Source organism: Epinephelus lanceolatus, chromosome 12, assembly GCF_041903045.1.
Source record: "Epinephelus lanceolatus isolate andai-2023 chromosome 12, ASM4190304v1, whole genome shotgun sequence".
Classification (NCBI taxonomy): Eukaryota; Metazoa; Chordata; class Actinopteri; order Perciformes; family Serranidae; genus Epinephelus; species Epinephelus lanceolatus.
Window position 1 is genome coordinate 19,860,094 of NC_135745.1, and position 26,031 is coordinate 19,886,124.

Sequence of the window (26,031 nt, forward strand, 5' to 3'; positions counted from 1 at the left end):
TTCCCATCCCACTTTTATATTTTTAAGTTTACTCTTTTTTTATTTACATTTTTTGCCCCTTTTCTCCCTTTTTCTTCTCTTTTTACTCATGAGTGTAGCCTACATGTAGTCAAACAGGTGTGTTTGCAAGTACACATACACACATTTATTTATTTATTTATTTATTTATTTATTTATCATTAATATTGGTATCTCATTTTCTTTCTTATTCCTCACAAGTTTGTATCTCAGCAACATCTTATCGCACTTCACCGTACTTGTCTTAAACCTGAATAGATGCATAGCAGCTGAAAACTTTCTACATTTGATCAAAGTACTATGTGAGCTATGTAAAACATGTATTGCTTGTATAGAATGCTGAAGTTGAAATAACAAACTAGTTGAAAAAAGAATTGTTGATATGATACATATGAAACATACATATGTAATGTATACTTTGTTTGCAGAATTGTATAATGCCAACAATTTGTTCTGTTGTCTGCACTTTTTTTAATCATTTTTTGGACAGATCCAGGCCTGCTGTTTCCCACTGCTTCCAATCTTTACACTAAGCTAATTACTTCCCAGCACCAGCATCTTACATACTGTAATGTGATGACAGTGGTGTCGATCTTATTGTTTAAGTCTTGCCAAAAAAGCCTATTTCCCAAAAATGTGGAACTACATATTCTCTCCTTACTGTTTGTTTCATTCACTGTTTTGTTAGCACTGCTATTGTAACCATGAAAGTAGTATTTTGTTTAAGTAATGGATGCAGCTGAAGTTGACAGTGACCTGCACTAAACTGCAGGCAGTCAGCCTCATTGTGTTTGACATTAAGGGCCTGACAGTGTGGATGGCACCACCTTCATTACACTGCAGCAGGTTAGGTAGGACAAATTTGCTGTCAGCCTGCTGCATTAGGACAGATTAAAGCAGACTGTGGGTGTGTACATCAGCTGTTTCTAAACACTGTCACTCAGCAACTATCCTGGATGCTGTTTGACTGTAGTTGTCTCACAAACTGTTGGTTATCAACCTGTTCAATTTAGTGAAAGTGTGTAACTACTGTTTGCTTTTACGTGTGCACATTTTGAATTTCTCACTTCCAGTGGTCTAAAATTAAATCAATTAGACATTCATGAGGGATTCATATGCATTCCCCAGGCAAACTATTCAATTATGATCTGTAAATGAGGCGTGACTGACCTTTAAAAGGGAACTATTCACAGTTTTAACAATTGCCCCCATTGTTCAGCTTATCTATGCTGCATTTTCTGTTGTATAAAATGGGCCTTACAATATCAAAACATTTCAAACAGTGTTAGTTAACAATAGAAGACTGACTTAATTACTATCCAGTAATAATTAAAAACAACATTATAACTGGAACTGTGGCAACAATATTGAAGGCTCCCAGCTGATTTGGGTAAAACCCATCAACTATGAGTTACTGTCTTTATTTGTTTGCGAGGTAATGCCTAGGAGAAGTTAGTGTGTCAGTTTCAAAACTTTTTTCACTGATTTATGAACAAGGAGCAACCCACAGATGGATCAGTCATCACAGCAGCAAAACTCTGTTCAAACCCTCAAAACTTTATTTCAGAACCCAAAGTTTCTTGCCTGAGTCCAGACCTTTGAATCTGCCCACTGCCCAGACTTCATGACTCCTCTGGCATCTGACATGAAACAGTGGTTTCTTGATTTGAATAAAAAACGACCAGTGAGCATCGTGGGGGTACTAACAATTAGAGAATCAGCATCATGGGCAGGAATAACACTGTTGTCAAACTGTTGCTGGCACTCTCAAGCAAAAACAACTCCAAATGCTTGTCTGCATTAGCAGTCTTCCCTAGTCACAAAGGTAGTAAAGCGTACAGGCTCACGTAATCTCTTTCACAACACCTACTGGAGAGCTCTATCAATATAAACACGAAGAAGCTCACTCAAAGATACAATTATTTTCCTTCTACTTTGCATCAACAACAACCCCACTCTTAAAATTGCTCTTTCTCTGCTGGTTTTATCAGGCCTGATCCAACACTGGCGTTTTTGGCAGACTTTATAGGTTTGGTGTGTAAGATTTAGGGAGGTATATTGGCTGGCAGAGACGGAATACAATATAATAAGTATGTTTTCTTTAGTGTGCAATCACTTCAAAATAAGAATCTTGTGTTTTTATATCTACATAGGGAGGGTCTTGTCTACGGAAATCACTACGTTGAAATGTCATGTTTCTATAGTAGCCCAGAATGGACAAACCAGACACTGGCTCTAGTTGGGGCCATTCGCATCTTCACGTCAGGCAGCCCTATTTCACAGCCCCTTTGTGGTGAGGGCAATGGAAAAATAGTGATTTATTCAGTGTTTTAAAATCACTGGGACAGTTTGTTTTGGAGAGGAGGAGACCTTTGTGGATAATTCGTCTCCAGGTAAAAACCTCCTGAACAATGAACACTGAAGAAATTCCAGCCAGTAGATGTCTCAGATGGTTGCATCCGAAAACCTTGCCACTAGATGCCACTAAATCCCCCTTAATCTTTCATGTAGTTCCTTTAAATCACGGACACTGAGGTGGACCAAATGACATTGGGCGCAGTGGATGCCTCAGTTCGTCCATGAAGCGGTGCAGCAATACTAAGTTTAAGTGTAAAGTACTCATAAGACCAAGTAGTGCTGACAAAATATACACAGACCGGTAGTCCATCCATCCATCCATTTTCGTAACCACTTATCCTCTTGAGGGTCGCAGGGTGCTGGAGCCTATCCCAGCTGACATTGGGTGAGAGGCAGGGTACACCCTGGACAGGTCACCAGACTATCACAGGCCTGACACATAGAGACAGACAACCATTCACACTCACATTCACACCGACGGACAATTTAGAGTCACCAATTAACCTGCATGTCTTTGGACTGTGGGAGGAAGCTGGAGTACCCAGAGAAAACCCATGCTGACACGGGGAGAACATGCAAACTCCACACAGAAAGGCTCCCTCCTGGGATCGGACCAGGAACCCTCTTGCTGTGAGGCGACACTGTTTTGCACGTCCACACAGATACAAAGTAACTGGAGTTTTGAAAAATCTGCGCCTTAAAAGGAGTTTTTAAATCTTTGTTTCAGTGAAATTAAACTCTGGCTGCATTCAAAAATATCTGTATACATGTAGACAGGGCCTTAAAACCCCAGCAGAACAAGCACGCTCGAATGGCTACACATCAGTGTGCACTTAAGATGAAGCGCAAGTTCAATCAGGAAGATTTTCTTTATGCTGTATCCATTCACAATGCTCTCTGTATCCCACCTCCACCATTCAGCTGACAATGGATGTCAATAGGTGCACTCTCCTGGTTAGCCAGTCGAACTTTTCCAGAATCTCCTTCAGCCATTCATGTTGCTGCTGCCAAACTTTAAATCTGCTCTCCTCTCTGCTCCTGTCAGCTGTCATTTTAGGTGGAATCGTCGCGCCCTCCTCCACCCCATTCACCTCCAGTCACCTTATCCAGAGCCCAGGGTGAGCTCATCAAATCCAACTTCTCTTCACATCCAGATCCTCAGCTCCCTCTTCATCTCATCTCATCACCATTACCACCACCAGCGTTTAGACTCCATAGGGGGGGGGGGATCCCTAATCTACTTTCTCTTTATCACCCTCCTGGAATAGATGCCATCACGATGGGGTCTAATCACAAAAGACTTTTCACATTTCTCATACTAATGTGCACATGTAAATAAACTTTTGTTTCAGAACGAGTCTGATTGAAATGACATTAGAGGCAGGTACATTGATCTCTAGTGACTGGATAGGGAAAATCCAATCCCCTTACCCCATGGAAATCGGTTAGAGTGGACGCAGTGTGTAATAAGCTGACTATTCTGTGTGACATCAGGCAACAAAGTTTCCAAATAGCAACCACATGTGTCATGCTTAATGTGGGGCAATGTGTACAGAACAATGAACAGTTAAGAGTTGGGACAAATTGACAGAGAATTGTGTGATATCGTTCCTGGGAGATAAAAAGTGTGTGATTTCTAAATTTGCATGATGGTGCTTTCCAACAAATGTGAGGAAATCATCTGCACTGACAGACTTCCTAAGATAGTACACACAGGTGCTTCAATTAATTATGTTTGCTCAGCTAAGACAAGTTACAAGTGTGTTATTAATATTCCAATTAATTTAATTCACCTAAGCAACTTTTTAGACCTCCAGGAAAGATGAATTTATTTCTGCTCCAGGTTCCTCATTCCAAAATCACTTATAAGTATTATATGCAAGCAGAGGCAAACTGCACCCACAAGTTTTGGAGATGGCACAGATTTCCATTCGAAAAATCTTCACAGCTGTTCTTTATTTTCCTGACCTGTAGGTGAGACAAAACAACTCCTGCCTGTCAGCCATTTTTCATAATCATAATCAATAGGCCAAGAATAGCAGTTGAAGGTGAGCCATGTCGATCCATCTTTCTCAATCATCTTTTCCTCTATTACCCTTGGGGTCGATACCACTGCCTTTAGAGGCAACAAAGTTATTCTCACTCCCCCCCTGGGAGGAGTAACAGCGTGGAGCTGAGGTGCTGTAAGGAAGCTAATGAATGTATTTGTCATATCTCTAATGGCTCACTATATCACCACAGCACCTTGGCTTGGGATTTATGGTAATCATGACTGCAGAAAAGCAAATCCGCTCTGTTTTAGGATTTTTTTCTGTTCCTGATGAGACACCTTGGGAGAACATTGAATTGATGGCAGTTTTTTGTTTTTTTTTCTGAGCCAAAACTTGTGAAGACGTTGACAGTGTGCCACGGTAAATGATAGCCTAAAAACACACAGTTGGGAAATTGGTATGCACATCAGCAGGAGTGCAGGAATGGCAAACTAATGATGAGTCAACTCAACTATTGATTAGAGCCAGCTTATTTTAGTCCCAGAGGCCCTCACGAGCCCTCACACCCAGACCAACAACATCAGCTTACTCTCAACTTATGCTGAGATGTCTTTACCGATACCAACTCTACAAACTTTTTTTTTACTGTCCCTTTTTTTCTAATCCAGCAGTAGAACTTATTTCTCCAGAGTCCCAAGTGACTTCATTTTTATCTACGGTATGCACTCAAAATGCAAATGACCAAGTGTCTTGGGGTTCAGGCGAGTGCAGAGCACAACTGAAGAAGATGTCAGAGACAAGTGTTCAAGAGAGATATATAAACTGATTTAGAGATCAAAGCAATTAGTCCACAAATTAACATTCTAAACTACTCTTTGTGTGATCAATTTACCACAAATTACCAAGGGACATAAGTTATTCTTCACTTTATTCCAGTGGGAGTGCTGGAGTGTGAAGAAGCCAGCAGCATATTTCATTTGTATATTTTTGGAGTTTCACGAGTACATTTTATATTGCCTGAATAATGGTGTGTGGGTGTGAGAAGGGAGAAAGAAATATTTGTTCAAGATTTCTCAAGGGCAGCTCCTGCAGCTTCTATGGAGACCCGAACACACACGTACGCGGCGAGAAGATGCAGGCTGGGCTGCATGGTTCTGATGCACTTTAAAAGCACACTTGATCAGCAATTCCTTCTATGAGCCCACACATCCTTCAGACTTCAAACGCACCTCCTGAAGGTTAGGGGCATAGAAGCGAGTAGATAACAGAGGGATGCCTCAGCAGAGATGCCTTGCTTTGTTGACATAAGGCATTACGGGGGTATTTTCATAAACCTACTGCCCTCATGTGGTTGCTGCTGGGTCACAGGCAGAAGAGAAACATTTTCAAAACAACATAAAACTTTGACGACAGTCATGGAGTTCTCTTGGCGCTCAGCACTCGCTGAATGTTGCAGAAAATAAAAATGTTGGTCATGTCGCTTTTCATTGCAGACCCGGGACGAAATTACCTACTTAACATTTTCAATCGACACCCTCTGTGACCCAGTCCTTGAGGGGTTGCTGAGGGGAATTCACTCTGGAAAACTCTTTTAGAAACTTAACAGAAAAACAAAAATCTTAGGTCAGGGGTTATCAGAGTTTTGATGATTGAGTGCTATTTAGAGGAGCCAGAATATGATTGAGTGCTGCACAGGAAAAGTACACAGACTATGACCTTTTTTAATGACATACTAACACATTACAAAACACTCTACAGTAGCCTATGTAACACTCATTTTCATTCTGGTTCATCTCATCAAATACAGACACTTGGGCAGTGGCCCTCAGCCGATACTGATGCACAAATGCAGTGGCGGTATGAGACGCGCCTGGCAGAGAATCTGTTGATGCTTTGAGCAACTCCCTTAGTAAATGGAGCAAAAAAGTCTGCAAAGGGTGTGTGGGAGGGGAGGTGCATGTGTCAAACTAGCTCCGGACTTTCACCCAGGAGACCGCTGTTAATTTCCCACGTAAAACCAGGAGTCAGTGACATTATTTGGATAACAAGGTAGTGTAGCAGTATGTGTGGCATGCTGATGTGTGCCATGAACTTGTTTTAAGCCAAACCCATAGACTGTAAAAAATAATGGACGTAACTACCGTGACATCACCCATTGATCTGTGGACTCCAATTTTGGAGCCTTAAGTTTGGCACTCTTGGTTTTCTGAAACCAGAAGTGAGCATATTTGGATGAGTGGCTGAAGCTATGGAGCTATGAAGAGCAAGAGATGGATCTGACCGAAAAGCCGGAGACACTATCAGAAAGCCTGCCCTTAATTATGTGTAACTTTAAGCCCTATAAAATGTTAACAGGTGAGTTATAAAAAAGAACATTCAGTACAGTACAGTTGTCATGTGGGGGGAAGTTAGCTTTAGAGTCCAAAACTTTTTTTTGCACAAGACTGTAGACATGTTTATTCTGCTGTGAAGTTGGACATTTATAATGGGGGTCTATTGACAGGCTTCTGGAGCTAGCCTGAAGTGGCCGCTCAAAGAACTGCATGCGCATGGAAGGGCAGGGAGGTGTGCTCTTTCCACCTTAGGCTTTCCATATAGGCGCATGGAAGGGCAGGGATGTTTGCTCTCACCATCTTAGGCTTTCTGCATAGGCCTAGAAAAGGCAGAAAGGCCCCAGAACAGAGCCATACCACCAAATATAATACTGCAAATGGAAATAAGGTTTTCTTTGACTGAAGTGGTCCTGACTGAACTGCAGTTTTTGGCACCTCCATGTTGGCAACCCTGCAGGCTGCCGCTTGACCAAACTGAATGCCAAACTAATTGCCTAAACCTAGGGAGGTTTTATTTTGAAAACTCCCAATGCATATAACTAGTGTAAATTGACACACCATCCCAGGACATCCCAAACCAACATTGGAGGGGTACCTACAGCATCATAGTTTGACTTTTAGGGCCACTGACCAAGCATTGGTATTTGACAAGTTGATATTGCGGATGCGTTGTTTTGTTTTCATTTTTTAATACATTTTAAAGCAGTGAAATAGAGAGAGTACAGTGTGTGACACTGGTTGTACTTATCCACAGCAGTCAAGCAACAGCTTCTGCTGGGGTACAGCTTTCTATTTTTTCATTTTAATCAATATATATGTGGGCAACGTTTGAGCATATTTGAATGTTGGGGGAGAGGTACCTCCCCAATATGCATTATAATTACTACCTGGGTGTAAACTGTCTACATCCTTTGATTCAGTCACTGCAGTAACTGATCAATTGCCAACAAATGATTGATGATTCCTGTCTTCTCAGGGAAAACGCCATTATCAGGCTCATTTAGGAAAGAGCTGAGCTTTGGTTCAGTGCAGACTTTATCGACGGGCATGTTCCTTTCTGAGTTGTCCGATTTTACAACACTGTAGACCTGTAAGGTTTAGACAGCTCGCTCTAAAAATCTATCCCTCTCAATACGTTCAGTAATTATACCAATACAGTTGGCTAATTTATAAATAAAGTATGTGCTAAACATTTTTTTTTATGTCACTGCGCTACTGTTAGTGAATACTGAATGGCTGCTTCATGACAGAGTTGGATAAATCCAAACTAGTAAAAAAATGTATCATAAAATCCAGCTATACCGTACCTGACATTTCATCCACATAAGTACAGATGGCCTGCCAAGTTTTGCTACACAGTATACTGATATCTACTATTTGCAGACTCTGGATTCCAGGATAAGAAGAAGAACAACAAAAAAAAAGAAAAAGTATACTTTGCAGAACAAAGTGAACAAACTTTAAAAGCACACAATTTCAAGGTTACAGAACATTTATTGGCTCAAACCCAGTTCTTCTTTCTTTGATGCTTTTCATCTTTCTTACTTAAAATGTCTCATGGAGCGTCAGACCATTGTGCTGTGGAACATTTATAAAGCTGCAGTCATCTATATGACAAGCTGAATGCACAGTGATTGAATGCTTGGTTAATCTTGGCCAGTGCAATCAAAACCTCTTCTCCTGTTATTGCACATGTGAATCCATATCTCTGTCTTTCTCTGTCTTCCTCTCTCACACAACACACACACACACACACACACACACACACAGACAATTTATTCACACCAACCTCAATGCACAGTTTCCTCTCTTATGGCTCGTACTTGAGGAGTAACTTTGCTTCTCACCCAGAACTTAATTCTTTGCCCCCTTTCTGTCTAGATAAACAAGTAACCTTTTCTGACTCCATCCTTCAACCATGCTCCCAATTAAACTTGTGACCCCAAATTATCCGCTGCACTGGCTCAGGAGCTAAAAAAAGACCTTGAAAAGTGTTAAATGCTGTGACTCAAATAAGAGTCAGGCATATTCCGCCCACACATCACTCTCACAACAGCATTAACACATCTATGCAAGTTACAAATTGAAGGATTTCTAATTTATTCCCTGCTTGAAAAACATCAGTTCACAATCATTTACACTGTTGACCACGATGGAACATTTTTTATCATCGCAGCTTTCAACACACCTGACGCCTACCTTATTAAAACTAACATTTAAAGACTGAAACACTTGATCGTCTCTCCTAATTTTCATCCAGTCTGTACAACAACGGACTTAAAGGTTGCTTTACGAGCAACACAGATACGTCTTGGGTTACTCCAGTGATGCAGTGTTGCACTTCAGTGCTCTCTTTGGGATGTCAACCTCTTTGCCCTCTTTCTTTTTATCCCAAAAGAATGTAATCACCTTCACCACTTCACTGGCTAGAAGACTGATCCTGACAAAGTGGAAGTCCTCTTTACCTCTGTCTCGCATTCATTGGATTTGAGACGTGCTATATTTTCTTGAGTTGGCGAAAATACTACTGTCTCTCCAAGGAAGGTCTAATGCATCTGTCAAGGTCTGGGGACCTTTTCTCATATACATAAAGAATGCTAAGTTTTCTGACATTCCAAACTATTTCATTGTTGAGGGCAGAAGGTGTTTTGTTTGTTTGTTTTTTTGCCTTCTCTTGTTTTTGTGGGTAGAGGCACCACCTTAATGTACTACTGAACATCCTCATTATGTATGTGTACTATTGATTTGGATCTAGAGGGGTCGGTACTTAGGGCTAGGCGATAAGACGATCTCGAAACAGGGTCGCAATAAAATGTATGTGGATAACGATGATAAACTAAAGTCATTTTTACTCTATATGGATAGACCTAGATAGATCCAAACAGCATGTTATGCAGCAGAAGTCAACAGACAGCTGTCAGTCAGTCCACAGTGTTGGGGATGCGCATCATTGTACAAGCCCATTTTTCACTGTAAGTTTGTGCTGATGTGAGTGAGCTGAGGTGAAGAGGAATTGAAAGTAGTGTGGAAATAAGGAAAAGAGGGGAAAATGAGTGGAAGTGAGGAGCAAAGCAGCGGTGAAGCTTATCCTTTAAAACGGACAACAATGTGGATAAAAAAGGTTACATAATGTCAATCATTTGGTTTGGCTACTTAAAGGGATAGTGCACCCAAAATGAAAATTCAGCCATTATCTACTCACCCATATGCTGATGGAGGATCAGGTGAAGTTTTAGAGTCCTCACAACACTTGCAGAGATCCCAGGGGAGAGGGGGTAGCAACACAACTCCACCTAATGGAGGCTAACAGCGCCCCAGATTCAAACGTCCAAAAACACATAATTGAAACCACAAAATATCTCCATACTGCTCGTCCGTAGTGATCCAAGTGTCCTGAAGCCCCGACATAAAAAGTTTTTTGGAAAAATGTCATTTGAATTCTGTTTTTAGCCTCATTGTAGCCTGCAACTCTGCCTCTCTGTACACCATGTTTACGTGTGCGCGTTTGTGCACAAGACCAGCGAAAACACGTGAACACACATGAACGCGGTGCCCATGTCTCACGGTCTTGCGCAAGCGCACACACTTGAAAAAGTAAAAAGAATTGTCTAAATCGAAGCTGCAAAGTCCAAGATAAATGAGTCAACTCTACATATGGTGCCATATCTAGGCGGCCTCAAAGGATGCCACCCAAATTGAACACAAGGGAAAATTATCCAAAGATCTAATGCTAACATTTGGCTGGTAAGTCCTCGCACTGCACCTGATCCTACAAGTGTTCATCACTGAACATTAGAGTAACCGAAAATGGAAAGACGAGAGACGAAAAGCCTCCATTTCCCAGCCATTTCTCATTAGCTCTTATTCTTTTGTGTAATAAATACAGTAAATATAAAACATAATAATGTTTTTTTTTTTAGGGTGGGGCCAAGGGAGGCTTACTCAAAGTGCCAGGTCTATTTGGTCAGGCACTGTCCACATGCTCATGATAAAACAACATCATACAAATGTTGATACAGGTTGACATCATATTAAGGCAGTGGCGCCAGGTAGTTAAGATGGGTCCCATGATCAGAGACTAGATAACATCAACATAAATATAACCCAGCAATCATCATTGCATATCTGTATCATGGGTTCTCTCTGGGTATTCCAGCTTCCTCCCACAGTCCAAAGACATGCAGGTTAACTGGTGACTCTAAATTGCCTGTAGGTGTGAATGTGAATGTGAATGGTTGTCTGTCTCTATGTGTCAGCCCTGTGATAGTCTGGGGACCTGTCCAGGGTGTACCCCACCCTCGCCCAATGTCAGCTAGGATAGGCTCCACCCAACACATTGTTGAAGGGCACACTTTCTCTATGGGCCCCCACCTCAGTGCAGCTGCACTGCCTGCACTGTCTGTGTTTACACCACTGTATCAAGGGCTGTTTGAGGTCATCTCTAGATGTTGTTTAATGTGATTTAAAACTGGTACAGATATTCATGTGGGTGAGTTCTCCATGAGGTATTTAGCTTAATAGCTAACGGTAAGCAGAAATCAATACTGTATTATGTCATGTCTGCTTTGTTTATATCCCACATTTAACACAGAGGGGAAATTCAATGTGTTGTACATGAAAGTGTTTAAAACATTTTAATTTGAAGCTACGTAATAAATCAAGGCAGGGAGACAGAAATTTAAAGTTAAAGACCGTTTTAATCACTGCTGTGTCGGATGGATTTTGCAATAAACGCAGTTGATTAAATAGTTATCTTAATGTGTATTGATCAACAGCAAAGCACCTTGCTTTGTGATTGGTATGTACACAGGTACTATAGAGAGTGATTCTGAGGTTGAGCTGAGGCTGCAGTGTTAATGAAGCTGGTAATCACTGGTACTGTCAAGTCCTCAGAAGTCACTTTTGTGGGATGAGCTGTTTCTTCGCTCTCCATCATCGAAGCTTGTCCCATGCTTCGCCTCGCCCGCGCCCCCTGAGGTGCCTCCTCCTGCTTCACAATCTGAAAAATCAGACCATATGGCATCTGCGCGACAGGAGAACTCAGCGCTGTCAATTAGATTATGAAAGCAACAGGTGGACTGAGAGTTTTGATGTGATCACAGTAATAACAGAAAAGCCTTTCATATTCTTTCTTCTCAGAGTCTCACTGGAGATTTGCTGCTACATCGATCACCCACTGTGCACTTTACCAGCTGAGCCTGACCATGAAATCCTTCATCTAAAAACAGCATTTCAGTAGCCTACCTGATTTATAACATGCCAGCGAAAAAGGATTATAAATCCTTTACAGCATATGTTCATACCTCATATTTCGGATTAAAAAAAGTCTATATTACAGAGACTGAACCTCTTGGTTCATTAAAATTATGTGAGTTAACATTAGGCAGTTTTCCTCAATAATTTAAGCTGCAGCTGTAAATTAATTACTATCCTTATAGTTGTATGTATAATACAAAGGTCACACTCACTTCACTTTCCTTTTGTAGCTGTTGTGCTGCTCGTGTGTTTAAGCTTCCTTAACACCTTCAAGTTGCCATTTTATTAAACTTCATTAAGTTCACATTCCTGTGATGTTGTGTCAAATGAGGTGTCATATTAAAACAATAAAAGCCAAAGAGACTGAAGTCAGTAATGATTTTACATCAGTTCCAGCAGAATGGCTTTTTACCACACTGAAAATGGAAACAAGGTTTAATGAGAACATCAGCTGTTGTATCAACCTTGTCCTGTCAGTCAGTTGGTGCACAGGGAGAACGTTTCCATCATGCAGTGGGCGATCTGTCTCCCAGTTTAAAGTAGCCTATCCATTATCCTACCAAAGACTCTGTATCATTAGTGCTGGAAAATAGCAGACAACATCTGGGGGGGAAATGGGAAATGGGAAGTTTTATCTTCCATCCATCCATTTTCATCCACTTATCTGGGGCCGGGTCGCAGGGACAGCAGACCGAGCAAAGCACCCCAGACGTCCCTCTCCCCAGCAACTCATCCTGAGGGACCTCAAGGTGTTCCAAGGCCAGATGAGATATGTAATCCCTCCAGCGTGTTCTGGGTCTGCCCCAGGAGGCATCCTGATCAGATGCCCAAACCACCTCAACTGACCCCTTTCGATGTGAAGGAGCAGCGGCTCTACTCTGAGCTCCCTCCGGATGTCTGAACTCCTTACCCTATCTCTAAGACTGAGCCCAGCCACCCCACTGAGCAAACTCATTTCAGCTGCTTGTACCCGCAATCTCATTCTTTCAGTCACTACCCAGAGCTCATGACCATAGGTGAGGGTTGGGACGTAGATGGACCAGCAAATCGAAAGCTTTGCCTTCCTGCTCAGCTCCATCTTCACCACGACAGTCCGGCACAGTGCCCACATCACTGCACTGGTTTTATCTTGGGCTCTTTAAAGGCCCAGTGTGTAAAATGGGTTGAAAACAGTGACATCAGTGGCCAAATTCTAGATTGCAGGGCTCACTCGCTCATCCCTCCCGTCGGGTAAATGACAGTGGCCTCGTAGGGACAAAAAGCCTTGCGCACGAGTTTTTCAGGAGTAGGTCTATCTAGCGGGTCCATGTCATTGGTTCGACAGCCCATTGGTTTGACATCCCATTGGTCCGACTGTCCGCGGTGCTGAACGGCTCGCGGCGGGCGTATGGTGCACCGCGACCAGCTTGAGGCGGAGCAGGCTCACGGCTTATGAGTTTGTCACTTTCTTTTTCATTTTAACCCACACCATGATCTTTTCCTAACCCTAACCAAGTGGTTTTTGTGCCTAAACCTAACCAGACCTTAACCACAGGGCATCATGATGATTTCGGAACAGACTTCGGAACAATGAGTTTAATGTGGTTGGAACAATGGGCTATCGAACCAATGGGCAGTTCCCTATCTAGCAACGAGGTGAATGTTTATTTAGAAATCTAAACCATGTTACAATATTGTAATGAATCCCTCACGAGCAGGAGACCAGAGGAGCGTTCGGGAAAAAGGCCCGTTTATTTGAGCACTCCAGAAACTCCGGTAACACTCCAGGGGGTAAAAGACTCCGTCCCAAACTCTGACTCTTTTAGTGTAACAGACACACTTCATAACTTTACACACATACTCGTTTACCATTCCGAGTGGGGACCCCCCACCCCTCTCTGCTCCGCCAATCTCCAGCCCGCACACTGACTGACAGGGTAGCCGGTAAACAGAGCTCAGCTGTTTATTTAGCCTAGCGATATCTCCGGACTATAGTAGCTGCAATGGACGACTTTGAACGTGATTTTGAAGAGTTTCTTGTAGCGGACACAGACCCAGAGCCATACCTGTTTGAGCCGGAGCATACAGATGAGGAACTCCATGTGTTTGATGCTGAGCGGGCGAGAAGAGAGGCTGAATGCACAGAATGGGATTCGGTGCTACTGCTACCATCGTTGGGGAGATACATCATCAGGAGGAAAAGCGCCGTAGAGAGTGCATCACAAGGAGTGAAGTTGCGTCTTCTTTTCCTCGCAGATGACGGTTCAGGTTCATTCTCTCCTGTTGCGTGGTAAGTGTGGTCCATTCGCAAACTTTATAACTAAAAAAACTTTTCACTACTCTCTGTCGACGAACTACTAACATTCTCTGCTGTTTCCTCCTCCTTCTTCCTTCCTTCCGCTGTCTTCGTTGGTATATTTATACACGTGAAACGCGTTCTCTGGCTGGCTGGATTGTCCGCTCGGGCTGCCGTACATACATGGTGGCGCAAGATGGCAATCTCTCTAAAGCAAGGCCCTTGCTATATATATATATAAAAGCATAATTATAAGGCTACGAAAACCAAACGAATTTTATTTTATAGTGATCATACACTTGTATAAACATATTAATGGGTAGAATATTCAGATTCAGATTCAGATTGACAATAAACCATGCCAAATATTACACACTGGCCCTTTAAATACTAGCAGTCAAACATGTTATTGCATTGTTACTACAAATGTCCTTTCCATGTAACCCGTGCTTGTATAGCACCCTTCTAGTCTTTCGACCATTCAAAGCGCTTTAACACTACATGTCACATTCACCCATTCACACACACACACACACACACACACTCACACACAGCTACCACACAAAGTTCTACGTGAAACTCAGCTTCAACGCACTCACACACCAATGGCACAACCAGCAGAAGTAATTTGGGGTTGAGTACCTATCTTTCTGAAGGATGCTTCAACACGCGGACTGGAGGAGCCTGGAATCAAAGTGCCAACCGTCTGATTAGGGGACAATTTGCTGTACTTCCTGAGCCACATCTGCTTCATAAAACAATCATGTTGACTGGTCTGAGATTGGTAGGATGGGCAGAGCAAATATGCAAAAAGATCACTGGCCCCGGTACTTGCAGGGTAAGGCATGTGGCATGATTATTTTCTTTCTTTGGTAAGACTTCTGCAGCTAAAACAATAAGAGTATCACGACAAAATGGTTGTAGGACCTAGCATTGAACAGCTGTTTGACTTATAATATTTCACAATACAAGTAAACAGAACTCCCTCTGCACAGCCAGCATCAAGGATTAGGTGCTGGTCGGTTGCAGGAACATCTCAGATAAGATTATAAACAAACCACCACACACTGAACTAAATTACTGTTAATTACTGTGTTTGTTCTTAATACAATCACAGTAATCAGTTCAGTGTGCGGTGGTTTATGTTTATGATTTTCACAATACACTTTACTTTTTATATGGAAGGGTTTTGAGTGAGGATATAGGCATTCAGGTAAAATGGGACAAAAACTAAGCTAAATTAGGACATTATTCTAAAGTGACACACACTGAAGCTCTGTTTATTGGGTCATTGGGTCAATGTTTTGGTCGTTTTTCTAAATGGTGGCATAGAAACAAACACACAGCTTAATACATTTCTACTTGAGGCAGCTGAAATTGTGTTAACTAAGAATTATTTCAGTGTTGACAGAGATTTCTATCTACAGATAAAAGGAACTGCAATGGGAGCCACCATGGCCCCAAACTATGCAAACCTCTATGCTGGTCTATTTGAGATGAGGTATGTTTTGGATGACGCAGTAAACCCATATTTGCCATATATTAAGTATTGGAAACAATACATTGATGATATTCTTTTCATGTGGACTGGGTCACCTGAACAGCTCTTAGAGCTCACAGACTGGTTGAATAGTAAGAGTGAATCAATTTTCTAGACCTATGTATTAAAAAAGCGGATAACAAACTAATCACAGACCTGTTTAGAAAACCAACAGACAGGAATAATCTTCTACATAGAGATAACTATCATCCACAGTACACGAAAGATTCTATTCCAGTGAACCAGTTTCATAGAATAAAATAAAAAGAATCTGTGATACAAAAGAATCATTTGACAACCAAGTATAATGCAATCATGCTTTAAACAAAGAGGTTATGAAGATGAATGTTTGGACGTAACTCTACAAAAAGTGGTAACACAAACACAGACTAATAGCAAGTCAAAAAACAAACCATCGGCAGTCTGTGTTCTTAATTTTACAGATAGAGCATGTGAAATAAAACATTCTATTAAGAAACACTGGTACATTTTTGGGTCGAGTGACCCAAAAATTGGCCATATATTCAAACTTATGCCGGGTCAACCCATCCTACCCTGTTCGTCTAAAGATTTCTCGACCCACCCTGCCTTTCCCTTCCCTTCATCCTTCCATCTTCCGACCTCATCCCTTCCCTCATCCCTTCATCCCCTCATCCCATCATCCTCCTACCTCATCCCTACCCTTATCCCTTCATCCCCTCATCCCTTCACCCATTCCTTCCTATTCAATCCGATGCATACCTCTCCCATGTCTCATTCTAGGCACTGTCGAGGGGCCAGTGATCAGCTCGGGTGGATATGCCTGAGATGGAACCCCCACACTGAGTCTCCCTCCACCCGGTCTTCTATACATCCTCCCAGACCAGCCTAACAGATGACATCTTCCCTCTACCTCACCCACATCCATTCATCTATTCTCAACATTCAGTAGCTCCTGGATTCCATTAAACCTTTAAACGACATATTGTTGTGGCGTGGTTCTTGCTAGTGAAAGTACGAATAGCAGAACATCGTTCAGCTATCCACAATAACAATCCAGACAACCCAGTAGCAGTCCACTTGAAACAGGCTAATCATCCAATTACAGCCTTTAGCTACTGTGGTATAGAAAAAGTTGTCTTGCCTAGACTTAAGGGTGATCTAAAGGAGACACTCCTTAGGTGAGAAGTCTTCTGGATCACAGAACTCCGACTTTTGGGACTAACTTTGGTCTTAATGATGAATTGGACTTGAGCGTATGTCTGTAGAGAGTGTTTCTATAATCAATCTGACTTACTGAATTGTTGCTTAAATATTTGTAACTTTATTGAAGTTTTTAATTATTTTCTATAAAGAATGAAGATTGTTGTCATCATTTAGCATTTAGTATTGAGTTCATCTCTGTTTTTCCAGTGTAGTGATGTCACTTCCTCCTATAATTGCAAAAACCTGTAATCAACTAATTACATGAGTGTACTGATGCGTTAAAAGGAAGCCATACAACAATTGTAAAATGTTGGTTCTGATGAAGGTCTATAGGCCGAAACGTTGACCCAATGACCCAATAAACAGAGCTTCAATGCGTGTGCGGGAGCAAGTGTGATTTTTGCAGTGAACTTGTCTGGGGATCTGCTCCCAGCACCACCCACTTCAAGAGAAAGAGAATGTGCATGTTGATTGAGCCTTATTATTATTCTAAAGTGAACCAGCAATTTTTCAGATGATCGGGTGCCATAAATCCACACTGTAATACAACAGATATTTTGTGAAAAAATATTAAAGATGATGCAGTGAGTCAGTGTCAGCCACAGTAGTCCAGAATTAGTCATCAGTGTTACATGCACACATGCCCACTGTGTATAATATGGCACCAAGAACAGGGAAAGCAAATAAGTACCATAACATATACAATACATACACACACCCACACACATCTCCACAAATGTTGTAATACATAAAATAGGCAAACACATGCTGACACACACACACACACACACACAAACTTACAAGCATACACATACTCACAAATGTGCATTAATTAGAGTATGTACAGAGGTGGGTGAGCGGGCAAAAACAAGTAACAGTATAAAGTTTGAAAGGAAATATTCATATAAACATATAATACATAATTCCTCATCAGCATAATAATGTGCTCCTGATTGGGCTGAATCTGATCTACCTGGCACAGGGCCAGCGCAGGGGTGAGGGGGGCAAAAAAGAAAAGGTGGTTGAGGTGGTTAGTTTAGCCCAACAAAACAAAGAGAAGGAGGGGGAAACAGCTTGAAAAATCCACCAATCAGCATCTTTAAAGCCGACTAATTAAAATGTTATGTATTGTTTGTTTAATCAGTACGCAAACTGAATACAAAGATGACAATGTGTGGTGTTAGAGAAGAGCTGCATGCAGCCTTTAAGCTCATCTAAGCTAATTGCTAATTGAGTGGTATTAATTCGCTCTCTAGAAGAAAGCATCCATTTTCCATAAACACTTATCCTCATACGGGGTCGTGGAGGGGCTGGAGCTGATTCCAGCTAGCATGGGGTGAAAGGTGGGATGCACCCCGGACAGGTCACCAGACCATCACAGGGCTGAAACATAGAGACAGAAAACCATTCACACTCAGAATGATACCCACAGGGAATTTAGAGACACTAATTAACCTAACCTGCATGTCTTTGGGCTGTGGGAGAAAGAACCAGAAGAAAACCCACGCTAAACAGGGAGAACATGCAAACTCCACACAGAGTTTAAAGGGCCTGAGGCCACAGTTTGAAGCCTCATGCTGTGCTGTGAGGTGACAGGACTAATCACTGCACCACTGTGACGCCCTGGAAAGAAAATCAAAGAAAACCAAATCTGTCCACGCACTTCCAAATTCTCTATTTTATTTAGACTGTAGATGTATTATGCAGGTTTTAGTTATGGAAATGTGAAAACTTTTTTTTATTCAGTATATAGGCTTCATACTTTTACAGTTGGAGAATGTAAGAATATTTTTAAACGAAAATTAAAATGTTAAAAAGAAAAAAAAAAAAAAACCTTGGTAATTTCCATATAATTCATTTGTCAAAGCCACAGGGAGCCATTGCAGAGGGGCGAAGGAGCCACAGGTGTCATGTATCAGCTCAAGGAGGACCCAAATGCAGACCAACAGCAGGTTGAATTTTTAACAAAAAGTCAGCTTTAGTGCAGCTGATAGAAAACATCCGGTACAGGCAGGTAACTAAACGTCCAAATGAAAGCAGAACCAAAACTAAACTGAAAACCAACCAGGATAATACGATGAACTCAAATCTAAAATGCAAACAGAACACCAGGCAGGAAACGGAGCAGGGAATGACACCAAGAACACAGGGATGAGCACAGGATGAATGCAGGGATGAACTGACAAGCAACAAAGGGAGTCACACAGGTATGTATACACTATGAAACTAATCACAAGAACAGGACACAGCTGGAGTAGAAGGACACGGGTAAAAGGAGGGAAATGGGGATTGGCTAACAACAAGGGTGTGGAAGGGAACACTAAGGTGGAGCAAACAATACAGAACAGGTGTGAAGGGAGGACTCTGGGAACAGGGAAGGACTAACGAGACAGGTGTGACAGAAAACAGGCAGACAGGAAGTAAAACCAGACGCGACGCATGAAGAGAGAATCTACAAAATAAACCAGGAAGCAGATTTAACATGAATGAATGACAGGAAACAAGAGACACAAACAGAAAACTACCCAGGATCATGACAACAGGTTGCCTTCCCCTGGTCTTGTCTGACCAGTAGCGTATGGTGGCTAATAGCTGATGATTGATACTGCTGTGCAACTGATGTTATCGAGCTCTGACTTAATCATTGAGCTCTACTTTTACTTTGAACTAAAGAAGCCTTTTGGATGAGAACTGAAATTTCTTTAAGAAACATCAAGCAAGTCCAGCTGCCTTAAGATTTGCTGCGTTCAAGTAATTAGAGATCTGCTTACCTGCCGTTTTTTTCAGATTGTGTCATGCACAAATTACAAATATGTTTGGAATGACGTGTTTTAATCTTATCCGGCCACAATGGTGTCAATATCTGTGCCCATTTAAAACACTTCTGATACCATGGATAACACTTTGTGCTCTAAGTTAGCCCTTTTCAGTGTTCAGCAGTAAACAGTACAGTCACATCTCACAGCCTGTTCCAGTGTGACTCATTCGCTCTCCCACAGGGCCACTATTCATGCTCATCAGCCTTATCCAGATGACCGTACGGGCAGGAGAGGAGCATGAGATCCACACAAGAGGATTCATTAGCAGCCCTGAATTGCACTGTGCCATCATCCCTGTGTTTCTTTGAGCTAGCCAATGAAATTCAGGCTGGTGGGCGGCCGGAGGCAATGACACCATCACTTGCGGCAGTGGAACAGTAATTGGGCCGTGTGTCAGATAAATCCAGGTTGTGACAAGCCACTCAGCACAGTGTCGCCTTGGCCTCGATACAAAGCTATCTCTCAGCCACTCCACTGACCAGCAGCAGCTTTCTTCGCTTTTCAGCGTAGGTCAGAGGAGTTATTGCAGGTCAGAGGAGTAAAACGCCTTTCAACTTTTCTGCTCACTAAATAACCCACAGCACTGTCCGGCAGAAAAGAGCAAGGAAGGGCTGAAGTGTTTGAGAAATATATTTTAGGAAAAACTGCACTCCACAAAAACATTATGAAACTTCGGACTGTTTTATTTGGGACTGATGATGATGCAGTACAAATCAGTTTGTCGAGAGCATAAAGTATAAAGCATGTTCAAATCTTGTTTGGTCAGACACAAAATATTTCCTCTTTATCTACAGCTATATTTATCCTATTACTTTTTTTTTCTCTCATTCAATACTTAAAGAGGAATATTTTGTTCTGACACTGGAGAATGACGTAACATGGCGATGTATGAAACACAGCAAAGAAAACAGTGTATGACTGCAAAGAAAGGAAGCAATAGTAAATATGTTTTGGAAAACATAAACAGCCAACATTAAATGACATTTGTCAACACGTCACATGAAATTGAGGTGTGTGCGTTAATGTAAACATTAAAAAAAATACTGCTTCTAAGGTGCTTAAGTATTCATCACAAGTGGATTATGTACAAATGTATACAAGCCAGTCTCTCTTTTCTCACATTTTAGATGAAGAATGTGTCAGACATTCTTGGTTTTTGATGATATCATGAAGGTTATCTGCTAGAAAAATAAACTCTTCTACCACTCACTTTGGCAGGTTAACTGGCCGCGCTCGTCTCTACGCTAAAAAGCAATTTGGCTAGTAAAGAAATAAAAGTGGCTTTTGACTTGTAGAGTGTGGAAAGTTACATCACCGCCCTGCAGAGGGACATCTTTACATCTTTGTTTCTGTACATTCACAGGCCAAGTTTTCATGTCTTCCTCTGCGCTGGCGAGATCTTGATGTCTTTTCTTCCACCTGCTGTTCGTCTGTGAAACGTAACTTCCTCGTCCTCTCCTGTCTGTTGCTTGGCAAAGTTGACAAACACCTGTGCCACAGAAAAACTGATTCAGTACAAAATAAAAACTTTTTCAACTGCCCCAAGGCACTGAAGTACCACCAAGTATCTGCTCAGGATTGCAAGTCAGAAATCGCTAGATTTAGCTGCAGTATATTAAAAATGTTGAGCTTATAAGCAGAAATTAAACAGCTGTGTTAAAGAGAAGAAACATATAATAAATAATGAATCTAATGTTATTATATTATAGACTTTGTGGAATTTAAAACTGCACAATTAATGTATACAGCACAAAATAAGAGGAATTTGCATGCTTACAAAAACAAAGACTAGAACAAATGCAAAATGAAGACATTTAACAGTCAAAACAGTTCATAGGTGGAATAATTTTGAAAAAGAAATGCAAATGTATAATAAACTTAAATGCGCTGTATGTAACTCTGTAGAAAGACAGTTCATGGGTGAGTCTCATTCCCAAGTCATCAGATTCTGATGCTTTGGGTTGAATGTCAGACCAAACCATCAACCCAAAGCGTCAGTATTTGATGAATGAATGACTTCATTTTGAGCAAAAAAACCTCCATCAACAGCCATGCTCAAAAAAGAATAGGAAGAGGTGTATACTTGTATTATCCTACGCTCTACTCAGTATTCATGTCTCATTTGTAAAGGAAATCCTCAACAACTATCCCAAATTTATTTAAAACCATTAATATAGTTCAGTCAGGAACACTTAAGTCAAAGAAAACTTTATTCCTATTTCCTATATTATATTTGGCGGTATGGCTCTGTTCTGGGGCCCCTCTGCCTTTCCTCGAGCCTACACAGAAAACCTCTTCCATGCGCCTACGTGGAAAGCCTAAGGCGGAGAGAGCAAACCTCTCTGCCCTTCCATGTGCAAATGAGGAAAGCCTGAGGCAGAGAGGGCAAACCTCCCTGCCCCTTCTATGGAAAGCCTAAGGCAGGGAGAGCAGCAGCAAAAAAAACAGGACCCCCGGGACAAAACAGAGCAGAAATGACATTGATAAGTAAGACACAACATGAAAAGGAGGAGCTGGGGTGGAGGCGGGTTGCAAAGCAGCTTGCAGAGGAAGCAGCAACAGTAGGCAGACCAGAGCAGTTCAAATAGGGCGCCCTGAATGAGATCTCCCAATTGGTTGCATAAAAAGGAATCATGTGATATATCAGGTGACTCCCTTCCATCAATCAGCTGCTCCATCAGTTGATTGGCTGTTTGAGATCAGCTGATGTAGCTGGGATGTGAGCTGAGCTTGACATCGTGTCCTGCCTGAACTAACGCTGTGCTCAATGTAAATAAACAGCAGTCTTAGATATTAAATATACAAATCCCATCTCAACCAAGCCCAGATAAATGAGTAAACCAACCCATCAGTATCACCCCTCTTCGTCTGCATGCCTCTTAAATATACTGTGTCTGTACATCTTTTTAAAGCACTCTATAGTTGTGCTTCTCCTTAACTCCTGATCTAAACCATCCCATAAATCCACCCCACACACTGAAACACACACAAACACAATTGCCCTCTTAAATTATGTCCCCCTCCCTTGCTTTCTACATTATTTGTGCTGTTATAAATTTTACCAAGTCCCTGAATTTCAATGCATGTGACTTTAAAAACAGCGTGTTGGTGTGCTCCCTATATCTAACATTATGTACAATCCTAATGGCTTTTTTGTTAATATGTGTAATGTATATAAATTGCTTTTATAGGTGTTACCCCAGACCTCCACACAGTAATTAAGATGTGGTACAGTAAGTGAGCAGTAGATCATATGTAGTCATTTATGCTCCAGTATGAGTCTTAATTTTCCCATAACTGCAACGCTCCTCGCTAGCTTTGACTGAATGTAACTTATTTGAGGTTTTCAGCTTATTTTGTGATCCAGTATCATTCCCAGAAATTTGTTTCCCCGCACTTTTTCCATATAAACATTATCTATCTTAATTTGCAATCGCATACCAGTTTCTCAATTTCCAAGCAACATCATTTTGGTCTTTGTCAACTTTAACGACGGTTTGTTGTCGTCAAACTGTCTTTACAGTTTATCAATTTCTGCTGTGATATCAGTGAGAAGCAGCTGTAAATCCTATCCGGAGTATAAAATTGTTTTTATTTCTTTAACAATTTTAATGTTTTTGTAACTCTGCATAAGTCTTTAATATATAATAGAAACAATTTTGGTCCCAATACTGACCCCTGGCTGTTGATGATGAAAGAATGAGACTCAGCAATTAAATGTCTTTCTACAGTTACATACAGCACTTTAAATCAATTAAATATATAGGTATTTATTTCAAAATAAGATGATTAACAAATATAAAACTGAAGCATGAACACTAGTCTGCACGTGAATTTTTGTTCAGGACTTCTGAGTATGAATAATGTAAATGTATTTTGTTTTGTTTCTACCTTTCATGTCCAGTTTATAAATCTGAAGTGAACTGTACAAACGAATTCATGTAAAAAGGGTAGGTGCAATAAGCCAAGGCTTCAGCCCACACCTTCCCAGTCAGCATAAATCTACTTTGGTTTTTAACTGTTTCAAAAGTAATGACTTATCATTGTATATTTATATATATTTTTTATATGTACCTGAGCTGTATGAGTTGAAAATGTTGAAAAAGTTGTTGAAAAATGTTGCAAAGTTTTGTTTATATGTGTAAATGAAGAAGGAATGTGTGTTTTGATGTCTTATTCTGGTGGAGTCCAAGTTGGCATGACTGTTTGTGGTAATGCTTAACAGACAATAAAATTGCTCTATGCAATTAAATTGACTATTCAATCATGAATAAATATTAAAATCCAATCATATTATATAAGATTGAATTCTACTTTTAAGTTCTGAAAATCCTTTTATATAGTAATACTTTACTAAGTGATGTGATTCACTGATGTCCTCAGAATAAATTCCCTCCCATGTGTTAAATTCATGAGAGGTTTAGACTCTCACTGTCTTTGATTATACGTACCTGGTCCAGTGTTGTCTGGGAAACAGAGTAGTCTTCAATGCTGAGCCTTTCTTTATTTGCCACCACCAGCTGAAATATCCTGGCCAGGGAGGAGGAGGCGATCTCGTACTGCAGCGTGTTGTAGTGCTTCTCCCTCTGAACGCAGCCAGGGAAGCTGCTCTCTATGAAGCTCACGACAGGCTCAAGATCTGGGGACAAGCCCGCTTTAGCTGCCTTGATTTTCATGGTCACTATGTAGCCTTCACCAAATCTGGATCAAGGGCACAGTGTATAAATGTTAAACATTTGTCAGGATACATTTCAATAATTTATACCTTATACTGACTGAGGTAACATCTACTTGAGTTCTCTGTTTTTATCTTTGTGTTGAATGTGATTGTTGGTTATTCTATCTCTATAATGCTTTATATCAATATCCATAACTTGTGCTTTGTGTTTTTATTCCCCACATTTGTTGTACAACTTCATATTATTAATATTTTTAAAGTCTGAGGCTGCTTTCAGACCTTGGATTCGCATGCTTTAGTCTGAATCAGGGACTAAATTTGTTACAAAGTTGCATAATTGCCTAGAGTTGGTTCGTGTTCTCACGGCAGCATTTACAAGAGGACCAGATCAAATGTCTTACACGAGAAAGCTGCTCTTGATTGGTCAGAATTTCCATGTGGGAAAAATCCAGGAAGTAAACAAAACGTTGGAGAGGAGTACACAAGATAAATGTGACACTTTAATGTCACAATGGAGGGACATCTACAGGGGTTGATTTTAGCGCTGTTCATCGTGGACTATACTGCTGTCATTGTTCATTTTAGGCAAACCATACAGTTTGAAAACAAGGCGTGGCTCCAACTAGAAAGCAATGTTTTGATGCACTGGATATGCTGAATGTGCATATTAAGGCAGTACAGGAGGAGGTGCACATTAATAATCCTCCAGGACTGTAACATGCTCATGTTTAACCCAAACAATGTGTCATGTGACTACAGCTGGTTCAGATCAATGTCGGAATACGTTCTCACCAGAAATGAACCGCACCAGAGTTCGTTTGTAACTGGACCAAGACCACCTTTTCAAAAAGGTCTCAGTCTGGTTGCTTTGGTGCGCACCCGAGTGCGATTGCTGTGTTCACACCTGCCCAAACTTACCGGGGGAAACAAACTTGAGTTCAATTGAACTGAACCAAATAGGGTAGGTGTGACAGCACCCTGATTCTATCTTTCTTTATTTATGAAAGGAACAGTTCACCCTAATGTCAGAAATACATATTTTTCCACTTATAGTGCTATTCACCAGTCTAGATTATCTTGTTGGGAGTTGCCGAGTGTACACCCACAAACTGTATCACTGCACAGAAGGAAGCGTGCATCTACTCATGAACAAGAGGCTTGTGCTTGAGGGATGTAAACATTAATGGCGTCTTCCTAATTGAGCTGTAACGTTAGTTAGCTCAGTGGTGATACAGTCGGAGGGTGTAGTTTGGTAGAAAGAAAACAGTTCCAACATAAAACTACTCACAACAAGGTCTGTGGATTATCTTGAGTAACCGGGTCATAATTTCTGGAAAGAGACATTGCTGTTGAGTTTTTAAAATGTATTTTTTTTGGCATTTTGAGCACCACAAGCTGAGTGCCATCTAGTTCCATTATATTGGAGAGAAGGCAGACATCTCTACAGCCGATATCTCTAACACTTGGCAACTCAAACCAAAAAAATCTAGACTTTTAAATAGCACTACAGATAAGAGGAAAAATATGTATCTTTGATTTGGGGGTGAACTGTCCCTTTAAGGCTACCCACAAAACACC

General features: G+C 41.1%; 1 protein-coding gene across 2 annotated transcripts in view; it reads right to left on the minus strand.

Moving 5' to 3' along the window:
* Positions 1–20,437: 20,437 nt before the first annotated feature.
* LOC117272330 (retinal-specific phospholipid-transporting ATPase ABCA4-like) overlaps positions 20,438–26,031 on the minus strand; it is a 60,377-nt gene continuing 54,783 nt past the window's right edge. For both annotated transcript variants that reach the window (XM_033651196.2, XM_033651195.2), the window contains 2 exons: positions 24,227–24,476; positions 20,438–21,264 (listed from right to left, as the gene is read on the minus strand). In XM_033651196.2, coding sequence (XP_033507087.2) covers positions 21,148–21,264; positions 24,227–24,476 — 367 coding nt within the window. In that variant the 3' untranslated portion in view covers positions 20,438–21,147. The remainder of the gene's footprint in view (positions 21,265–24,226; positions 24,477–26,031) is intronic.